This window comes from Bidens hawaiensis, unplaced genomic scaffold (assembly GCF_021521415.1).
Source record: "Bidens hawaiensis isolate Kalapana, Puna unplaced genomic scaffold, B.hawaiensis_p1.1 tig00021047_1, whole genome shotgun sequence".
Classification (NCBI taxonomy): Eukaryota; Viridiplantae; Streptophyta; class Magnoliopsida; order Asterales; family Asteraceae; genus Bidens; species Bidens hawaiensis.
The window spans coordinates 48,820-59,549 of NW_027493261.1; the positions used below are offsets into that span (position 1 = coordinate 48,820).

The window sequence follows — 10,730 nt, forward strand, 5'->3', positions numbered from 1 at the left end:
TAATAACAAATAATTACATAATTATACTAAATGACAAGTACTAATAAAAGATTATAACATAAGTTGATAAAGAAATGGTTAAGAAGAAAATTATGAAAGGTTAATCGTAGGTTACTAGGCCAACTTGAAACAACCAAATATATGAATAATTAATCACATGTTCCATTTATAATTGTCACTTAATCTCTCTTATTATTTTTTTTATATTCTTAAAGACATATGGGTTAGTATTTAATTGAAGTTGTTAATTATCATATCTGTTGAAATAAATAAGTCGATTTTTTGATTGGCGATGACTTGAATAGTTTTGATAACAAGAATCATTCCAATATAATAAGGTTAGTCAAACATTTGTTGATATATAAAAATCGTGCATGCGAAGCTCACTTTTCTCATTCGGCTTATTCTATTGCTTTGAAAATTTTGTGTTGTCGTTACTGCGTATATAGATTTAATTTCTAGAAAGAGATATGATACGAAGTTAGATCCAAGAGTAACATACACGTATTTAGACCCACTAGTCGGGACACAGCTTTAAAAGTTACATGCCCATAACTGATGAAAAGGTCATGACAAGCCGAATCATATGTGACATTCCAATAGTCGGACATGAATTCTTTCATTTAGAGGCTCATTTGGAAGTCGAGATTATATCTCATTCTTAGTAATCTTTATTTGTAAAAACACATGAATCTCTTATTTGATTAATTTGAGCGTTTGTAGAAAGTCAATTTCATGATTACTTGTCAACACTTTTAGTCTTTGCAAGCAATATTTAGACTTACCCTCTAAAATGAAGTCTGATGAAGTGGTTACATTATTCAATAAGATACTAATTTTTGATTACTTGCTTCCTCCCTGCGTCAAAATGTTAGAAATTTAGAATACGTAACTCCCACCTCGTGTATCACAAAGAAAGCACGTCTGTGCGCTCACTTGTGTTACGCGTTTGTCTACTTAAAAATGATTTTGACACGTTCCTTTGCTCTAACACACCAAATGAAGATACTTATGATTTGTATTGCTTAATGATTGAAGGTTCATGCATATAGTCATTGACCAAGTTTGTGGCCAACTGTTTGATGATGTTCATATTAGATTCCAAGAAATTGTAATGCTATCGTCATAATTCATAAATGGACCAAAAAATCATAGCAATTAGTCATAATAAAAATAAATGTCTCTATTATGTCTGGTTTTACTTGACTTTAATTTGTATATGTTTTTAGTCTTGATATAATGCATAATTTAATCCATATGGTGTTGGGTAGAGGCCATTTAGATATTAATCAAATGCATAATATATATAACAGAGAGTCATTGATTTCTATATAAATGCCAAACCATACATAATCTCAGTTGTTCATCATAGCATTCATCATCAACTTCTCTCTTTCTCAATTCGATCCTTAGCCTTTTATTCGCTTAAAAGCTCGTGACTTGAGGTGCAAGCAATCAAAGAAGCCGAAGATGAAGCATAAGAGAGGGTTATGGTCTCCTGATGAGGACCAAAAGCTAAGAGATTATGTGATGAACTATGGTCATAGTTGTTGGAGTGCTGTCCCTATTAATGCAGGTAACTTTTATATTCAATATGCTCTTTCTTCAACCTCAAGTAACGCAAAGCATTTAACTTTTCGTTTTCTTTTAAGCATTATATGACTATCAATCCTAATTGTTTGTGCCGCACGTATAGGCTTGGAACGCAATGGAAAAAGTTGCAGATTAAGATGGATTAATTATCTACGACTGGGATTAAAGAAAGGAGCATTTTCAATGCAAGAAGAAGAAACTATTCTAACCCTTCATGGCCTTTTAGGCAACAAGTAAGCATAATGACCACAAATTATTTATTTTCGTAAATGATTTTGATCAGTTTTTCTTGATGGTACAAATTATTTATTTTGGTAAATTAATATATTCAGATGGTCTCTAATAGCTAAACATTTACCCGGTCGCACCGATAATGAGATAAAGAATCACTGGCATTCTTATCTGAAAAAGCGAGTGGCAAAACCAGAACATCTTGATAGTCAGATTAAACAAGAATGTACAAACTACTCAAACACGGTACATACAGGGTCCTCAACATCAACATCACCATCACCATCATCATCATTATCATCATGCACAAACTCAGTTACACCAAACCCGAGTTTGGAATCATCTGATATCACGAAAGTCAACAAATTGCCAAAGATTTTATTTGCGGATTGGCTTAGCCTAGAAGAGTTCAACGGACATGAGAGTTCAATATGCACGGATGGGATTAGCAACGGGTTAACTTACCAAGAAGCCCTTGCGAATGATTTGGTATTAAATGATCAAGGATCCACATATAGCAGTGAGACAGTTAATTGTCTAAGCAAATATTCAAATGAAGATATGGTTCATACCCAAATGAAAATTGATCAAATTTTTAACTTTAATGGTGGAGATTTCAATATTGAAGACTTGTTAAATATGTAAAGAATAAGGATTATTAAACAAGGAAGAGTAACAATTATTTTGTATAGTGATTGTCATTAATGTTATATCATAATAACTAGAAAAATACTCCTGTGTATGTTTTTCCATATAATTGTTTTGTATGTAAACAAATCCATGTAGTTTTATCTACACGAAAACATTGGGTTTTCCAACTAAATAAATAAAGATGTCTTTTTCATTTGTGGAAACAAATTAGAGTATTAAATACATAATTTATTAGTTATCAGTAGAACTTAATGTCTTTGAAGTGATGGTTATTTGTAATAACAACAATACATGTCTTTTTTTATCACTAGGAAAACATTAGGTTTTTCAACTAAAATAAATAAAGACGTGCGTCTTTTTAATTTGTGGGAAATACAACAACACCGTTTACAAAACAAATAACAATATTAAGTACATAGTTTATTAGTTGTCAGTAGAACTTAGCGTCTTTGAAGTGATGGTTATTTATATAAACGACAATACATGTCTTTTTTTTATCTCAAGGAAAACATTAGGTTTTCCAAACAAATAAATAAAGACGTCTATTTTATTTCTGGGAATTTAATACTACAACACCGTTTACAAAATAAATAGTAATATTAAGTACACAGTTTATTAGTTATTAGAACTTCTTAGTCTTTGAAGTGATGGGTATATGTATAAACAACAATACATGACAAGCCTATCTGACTTGATCAACTCCATGTGTCAACTCTATGAAGAAGTTATTTTCAAGTTTATACTTAGAGATAGTACTTTCAAGTTGAGAAAAATCTTTATAATCTTTTAAAAAGTATAATTCAAAACTTTTATATGTAGAAGAAAGGTAGTTCAATAAAAAAGTAGGTCATGTTTGGCTCATACAAAATTATTTCTTTGGGATGGTGATACTCAAAACCGAAAGATTTGTTGGATCGCGTTGGATAGGATTCTATCATTAAAAGATCAAGGGGGTCTCGATGACGGTGTAGGAAGTTTAAAAGCAAAGATTTCAGCCTTGTGAAATGGTGGTGGAAATTTAAATCTGACCTATCAAGTCTATGGAAGGAAAAGATGAAAGCCATTGGTAGCATTCGTTCCGGAAGTTGCATTCCCATTAAACAGTCGACTTTGATACCCGATACTGAGTCTCTGGATTGTTTATGGTGTGCAACCTCGGTTAAATCGTTAGACCATTTTCGAGTCTCATGAAGGATGACCAAGGGTGTCTAGGATCTAATTAGAAGGTTTTAAGCTTTCTATAATCGATAGACTCGTCTAACCCACTAAAAAGTTAACTCGGGTCATTCTCTGGGGAGCATTATGAAGTGGATTTGGTCCACCAGGTACAAGTTGTTCAGTTTCATACAGTCGACCGCCACTACTCCTTCGATATTGCTTGAAACGATACGAACTCGCACTTAACTGCCTCTTGTATGAAAAAAGAAAGTTTCTTGATAACAATCTTTCTCTTGTTTCTTCATTCGCTTCGGTCTTGATCATCCTGCAATTCCCAAAATGTAAAGTTGCAATAAAGATCATCAACATAATAACAAAATATGATTTCATGGTTCAAGATTTTAAAAAGATGAAATCTTTGTGTAAAGGTTGATGAAATATGAATATGAAAATGGTTTTTGAAACTTTGGTGGTATTTATAATTTTATAGAATTATAAATTTATAAGAATAAGAACAGAAACAGTTGGATATGGACATAGAGCCAATGAATAGAGTCAACTTGAACTTTTTTATTTATTATATTACCTTAATGACCCTCCTCTCTTATCCTTAGTTGACCACCACTAATTTCATATGATAATAATCATAATACAATAGAAATAAATCAATAGTGGAACATGGGGATCATTAGGTGATGTTAAATCATAAATGCATGCTTACCATTAGTATTCAAGGTTGTTGAATAAAACTTAAATAAATTAACATCCAAATAGTAGGGGTGCTTGTAAAAACCGACTGAACCGTCTAAACCGAAGCAAGTCTATTAGGTTGGTCGGTTGGTATTTATATTTTGGTTCACGTTTTGTAAAAAATAAAAAAACACACGATCTAACGGTTTGGTTCATGGTTTGATAGTTGGTACTTAACACCAATGTTGTAAACCGGATCAATCATTTACATTTATTCATTTAATTAATATATTTCAATTTGGATATGCAATTATACATATGTATAATATCTATGATAATTTATATTGTTTTTAATAGCTTAATACAAACTAGTGATTTTAGCATTTGTCAAAAAGATGTTTCGAACCGTTCAAACATACAAATCGTTTTCGCCAGTTTGGCTCACCGAACCAACTTGGTTGTTTTGGTTCATCGTTTTTCAAAAATTGTTGATCTGAACTTTTGTTAAGACTAGTTGAATTGGAGTGTATCAAAAGAGGTTCTTTTTATAGTTCATGGTTCTATTTTGCAATGCTTTTACCAAAAATTTAAAATTTAAGAATCGGGAAAAAAACCTCTACGTAAAGACATGATTTTCCATTCCTCGTGTCGCAACCGATCCATGTATTTATCGATCAATATATGGTTATTTGTCCCTTGTCACAACTAAAACTTCTCAAATCTATATGTTTTTTCCAACACGTTATGACATGCACCAGGGTCAGTCTTGTGTATTTTTGTGTTTCTTAGACTATGTGCGATGTATAGGCGTTTTTCTCTTAAAAATGTGTTATGTGGCGTATTAGTAACACTCAATAAACTTCATATTTAAAACTTTTTCCAAATTTTCTTCAATACTATCAATATATTTTACATTTAGTTTTCATAACCACATTATTTATTATAATAAACTATTTAACTATTAATATCGTATGAATAAATAAAATAAGTTATAGTTAAAATATTTTAAAGTTTGATATTCTAACTCATCTTCAAAGTAGGATTCATTACAAAAGCTATAACCTTAGTGATGTCTTTTTTTCTTCTTCTTTTTTTCCCCCTTAATCGAATATAAGCTGACTCAACTGTGGCTGTCTAGGAAAAACTGAGTTTTAAAAATCAGGCCCATTTTGTAAAAAACATATGTATATTTTTTAAATCCCAACACATGAAAATACGAGTACATTGTTTTGTGTATGATTCTTGACAGAAACACACTCACACATATTATAGTGGGAGATAATTTTAGTGAAAATAAAAACCCTTTAGTATAATATGAACTTCATAAATGTTTAAACTCTCGTCATCTTAAGCCCCAATCTTGAATAAATTATTGTAAGCCCCAATGTTGAACATATATTTTTTATAGTCAAAAGTCCCTTAGTGATCAAGATTCACAAAAAAAAGGACTTCATAAAGGTGTGCTTGTAAAGAGTAAAGGCCTATGTATGGGATACATAGTTATTTGTGAAGAGATAAAAAGGTTCTAAAAGTTGGGCTTTTTAATGGAGTTGCAATATTACATGCATTTCTATACAAGCTTCATTTGAACATGACTTTCATTTTTATTATTGATAGTGTTATTTTTTTTTTTATTATATGGATTTCTTGTCAAGTTCCGACGATGACTTTTTTATACGACCATGCGTAGTACAGGAATACTCACTACCATTGTGTCTGCATCGATGCTTGAAGTTTGACATACAACATAGTTGACACACAAACGTTTGGTGCAACACTATGTATAAGTGTACATCAATGATACACATCAACTAGCATACAGATTTCCCCTGGACGTGGAAGGTGAGCTTTTGATGATGTCTCAAAGAACCTCTCGTGAAAGTCTACAACACTTTTGGATGGTGGTATTCAATTGTACGGGAAAGAATTATTGCATTTATCGACCTCAAGAGACGTATGAAAGTTATGGCGTACACAAGTTTATACGGAAGTTTGTGGCTTATGTAAGTAAGCTATACGGAAGTTTTGGTTGTTCACAAGTTTATTTATACAAAAGTTCATACATTTGAAAGTTTAAGCCATATGAAAGCTTTGGTTGTTTGTAAGTTAGGCTATTAAAAAGCTTAAGCCAAACATGTCGAATGTTTATGCAGAATGTTACCATTCGAATGCTTGCGAAAGTATGAGGCCTCTAAAAGTTTAATACTTCATTTGGTCACACGAAAATTATGTGAGGCACACAAGGATTTTGTTGGAAAAATAATATCACACATAAGGGCATAGGAAAAACAATGTACAAGATCAACTAACGGGTTGCATGGAAATCTTGTGACGAACCAACATGATACATGCAAATTAATAGGTAGTCTCTGAATAGTTCTAACATGTTTATGAAACTTACCCGTTAAAATGCTCAATTAAACATAGTTTTATGTCATATTGTCATATGAATTAAGAGCGTGTTTGGGATTGCTTATTTAAAATGTTTTTTGCTTTTTGGAGAGACAAAATGTCCAAAATGTCCATCCAAAAGCACCTAAAAGTTTCAATTTGGTGCTTTTGAAGGGACATTTTGAACATTTTGTCTCTCTAAAAAGCAAAAAACATTTTAAAGAAGCAATCTCAAACACCCCCTAACTTTGACATGCATATGTGGACTTAAAAAATTGAATTTGGGCTGTATGTGAAATTATTTAACGCATACTGGGCTATCACGAAAGTTTATATGCGAAACTTAAAAGAGTTAATTCTTGGGCCTATCATTTGGGCTTTAAATCGGCCATATGTAAGATGCAAAATTTTTCATGAAAACTTTAACAAATGAGGATATTCGAAAAGTTCACATCAGGTTGTTAATTTGATCAGTGAGGATTGATTCTGCAAAATTAGGATCTCAGAGCAAAACAAGTTTTAGGGTTATGCAAATAACGAATTTATTTAATTCAGAAACCGATATAACCAAAACCAAAAGAGCGAAATTCAAGTCATGATTGAATTTGATATAATGAACATACGTTCTAATACCAGATGTTAATTATATCATTAGATATGGATAAAATATAAGCCATAATTATATATTTTATATTCACTTTTAGTAATAAATTATAGTTATATTTTTATACATGAGTAAAGCATAAAATCTAATAGAGTAATAAGTAAACACACTATCATTGGTTTAACCTTTTTATTTATTTGTTTGTGTGTTTGTTTTGTAGTGAAGATTATTTTTCCCGCCAATCGTCCCCCATCTATCCCCACGCACCACTTCTCTCATCCTCTTCTGTTGTCAGCTTGTCGCCACCCCACCCCCACCGTTGATTGTCTCTCCCCAACACTTCATCTCCCCTATCTTTGGCACACTCGTGCCACCATGTCCATCACCATCGTCACCGTCAGTTATTAATTTTGAAAATCATCATCCAATTAAATTAAAATAAAATTTAAACTATTACTATATTGTAGTAAAATTATTAACAAAAAGATATATTAGACCTCAAAACATATATAAAATTAATTAAAGAGTAAACTTTTTATGAGAGAAAAAAAAGTTAGATGAATTAATGTGAGTTTGGTGTTTGAGGCCAAAAGGTAGAGGATATGACTTGGAAAGACAACCGCCACATCCAATACTTGAGGTACAAAGACAACCGCCACATCCAATACTTGAGGTACAAAAACAACCGCCATTCCCTCTCTTAATAATACACATTCAAACATGTCTCTTTTCTCCCTCATTCTCTACTTAGGTACAAAAAAAAAACATTTATGACTAGTGATTAAGTAGACATAATCTCCTTTAGTACGTATTTTCTTTGTTACAAACCGATCGGTTTTGAAGTTTGAATTTAAGTTGTTACATACAAAGAACAAGTTAAAGGTGAGACGAAGAGCCCATATATCTTTTAACGGTGAGGTCAATAACGTATATAATGATAATAATAAAATTTGTCTGATATATATAAAAAGGGAAAAATATAGTCGAGAAGATAGATACAAAGAGTATGGTTTTAAATCAAGAGAACCTCTACGTAGAGTGGATGCCCCCTCCCAGTTGTAAAGGAGGGGCCACAAGAATACATCAAGTCCAATGGCACGAACCTACTTAGATCATATTCAAATGTTTAGATCGGTTAAAAAATACCTCAACTAACCCTAAACGTCTCACAATCCTATATTTATACCGTATATAATGTATAGCACTACAATAATTTGAGGCTAATCACGTCATCTTAGCCTCTGATTCTGGTAGTGTAATACTGTAGTTAGATAAAACAATCTAATATGTGTATGAAAAGATGTAAAATAATAAATTAAGGCAACTTTATAGTTTATGCACCTCAAATTCATCAACTAACCTAAACACTTGTAATAAATGAAAATGACAAATACCATTTATTAGAAGTTCCTTGTTGAAATAATATAATTGGTGAACATATATACACATAAGAACAATATACAACCATGCATATCTATCCATTCGTTACTTATACTATTACAAACGTAACATTTTCATTGGTATAGAGGACCCCATATAATATCCAAATCCAACCAAAAATCATCCACCACCACCACCATCATGACATGAAGTCATGAACCACCCAACACCACCACCTAAATTCGAGTGGGACTTCCACGTCTCCGGCGTCGTTTCATCGTCGAACACCGGACACATCATCAACACCCTTGGAGTCGTCGAAATCAACTCTTCGGGCACGCTTTTCGCCACCGGAGGCATTGCTAGAAAGATTAGAATCTATAACATAAATTCCAACCATGATACCACATGTCAATGTTACATAACCACCCCCGCGAAGCTTAGTAGTCTTAAATGGAAACCCGGGTCCGCGGGGCGAACCATGGGCTCCGCGGACTACGATGGGGTTATCATGGAATACGATCTCGAGACCCAGATGTCGGTGTTCGAGCGCGACGAGCACTCGGGCAGGCGGGTCTGGAGTATGGATTATTCCCATGTGGACCCAGTTGTGGGAGTATCTGGGTCTGATGATGGGTCCATGCATATATGGGACCCACGTCATGATGGTGGGAAATGTGTGGCCGAGGTTCAATTTGGGAATCCGGTTTGTTGTGTGGAGTTTAGTCCATTTGGCGGCATGTTATTGGCAATTGGATGTGCGGACCGAAAAGCATATGTTTACGATGTGCGGAAAATTGTTGACCCGGTTGCGGTTTTCGATGGGCATCGACGAACGGTTAGTTACACGAGATTTTTGGATGATCGGACGGTGATGACATCGGGCACCGACGGGTGTTTGAAAATGTGAGACATAGAAAATCAACGATTAATTCGGACGTACAAAGGGCATACGAACGAGCGAAGGTTTGTCGGGTTATCAATTTGGAGAAATCAAGGGTTAATTGGGTGTGGGTCGGAGAGCAATGAGGTGTTTGTGTATGATAAAAGATGGGGTGAACCCATATGGGTCCACCAGTTCGGACCTATATGGGTTCACCAGTTCGGACCAGGAGGTGGAGCCAGGTCCGAACACGGGTTCGTGAGTGGGGTGTGTTGGAGCCAAATGGGTGAGGATGAGTGCACATTAGTGGGTGGTGGTTCGGATGGAGTTGTAAAGATTTTTACCGGGAAAAGAAAGTGATTTAACTAACTAAAAGGTGACAAATATGTTTTTAGTTACATTATTTGTTCCTAGTTAAGAATAGTACTTTGTAAAACTCATACAAAGCATATTATTTCCTATGTAACATGTCAGATGCCTTAACTTCTAGTTCCTTAAACTTTTTTGCATTTAATAGTTTGTCTATAGAGATTCATAGTACACTTTGAGCTTTAAAACTTACTGACGAGTAAACGATGAATTTTATTGGGAGATCATTGGCGAATTACAGCCAGTTGTCATGGTCGGACAATTATGGTTCATTTACTTAAGGATTAGCGAGAGAGTCTCAGTTGCGGATGGTATTAGCTTAAATAACGGGTTCAATGCCACATCTGCCATATTTAGTTGTGTAATCGTTGATTCCAATAGACAGTGGGGGTTTGAGGAATATGTAAAAGTATTCAACGAAAAATACATGTGAATACCGTAGAGATTTGGGGAGACGATGAATATACCCGTTTGATTAGGGTATGGCTTTTGACTTATTCGTTTATTATTTAACATAAGTAACAGATAAAATGATGAAAGACTATAACACTCTATATGTTTTGCACATGTTTGGAGTTAACCTATATAACTAACAAAGATAGTGGTAAAGAATGAAAGAACTGAAACAAAAAGGAAACTTAAAGGATGTCCACAGTGATTTTAAAACATGAAGAATGTAACCTGAATCTAGTGATAAATTTTAAAGATGAATTATGTAGTTTTGTTTAGTTTTATATTAAAATCAATTAATGATATTGAAGCCCATCTTAAGCATCTTGT

The 10,730-nt window shown here is 33.4% G+C and overlaps 1 protein-coding gene and 1 pseudogene across 1 annotated transcript; both read left to right on the forward strand.

The window, feature by feature from the left end:
• Positions 1 to 1,428: 1,428 nt before the first annotated feature.
• Positions 1,429 to 2,536, forward strand: LOC143562668 (transcription factor LAF1-like). The gene is made up of 3 exons (XM_077050411.1): positions 1,429 to 1,576; positions 1,697 to 1,826; positions 1,926 to 2,536. Exons 1-3 carry the CDS (start codon positions 1,471 to 1,473, stop codon positions 2,467 to 2,469), a joined length of 780 nt encoding a protein of 259 aa, XP_076906526.1. The 5' UTR covers positions 1,429 to 1,470; the 3' UTR covers positions 2,470 to 2,536.
• Positions 2,537 to 8,917: 6,381 nt separating this feature from the next.
• Positions 8,918 to 10,497, forward strand: LOC143562669 (WD repeat-containing protein RUP2 pseudogene; annotated as a pseudogene).
• The last annotated feature ends 233 nt before the right edge of the window (positions 10,498 to 10,730 follow it).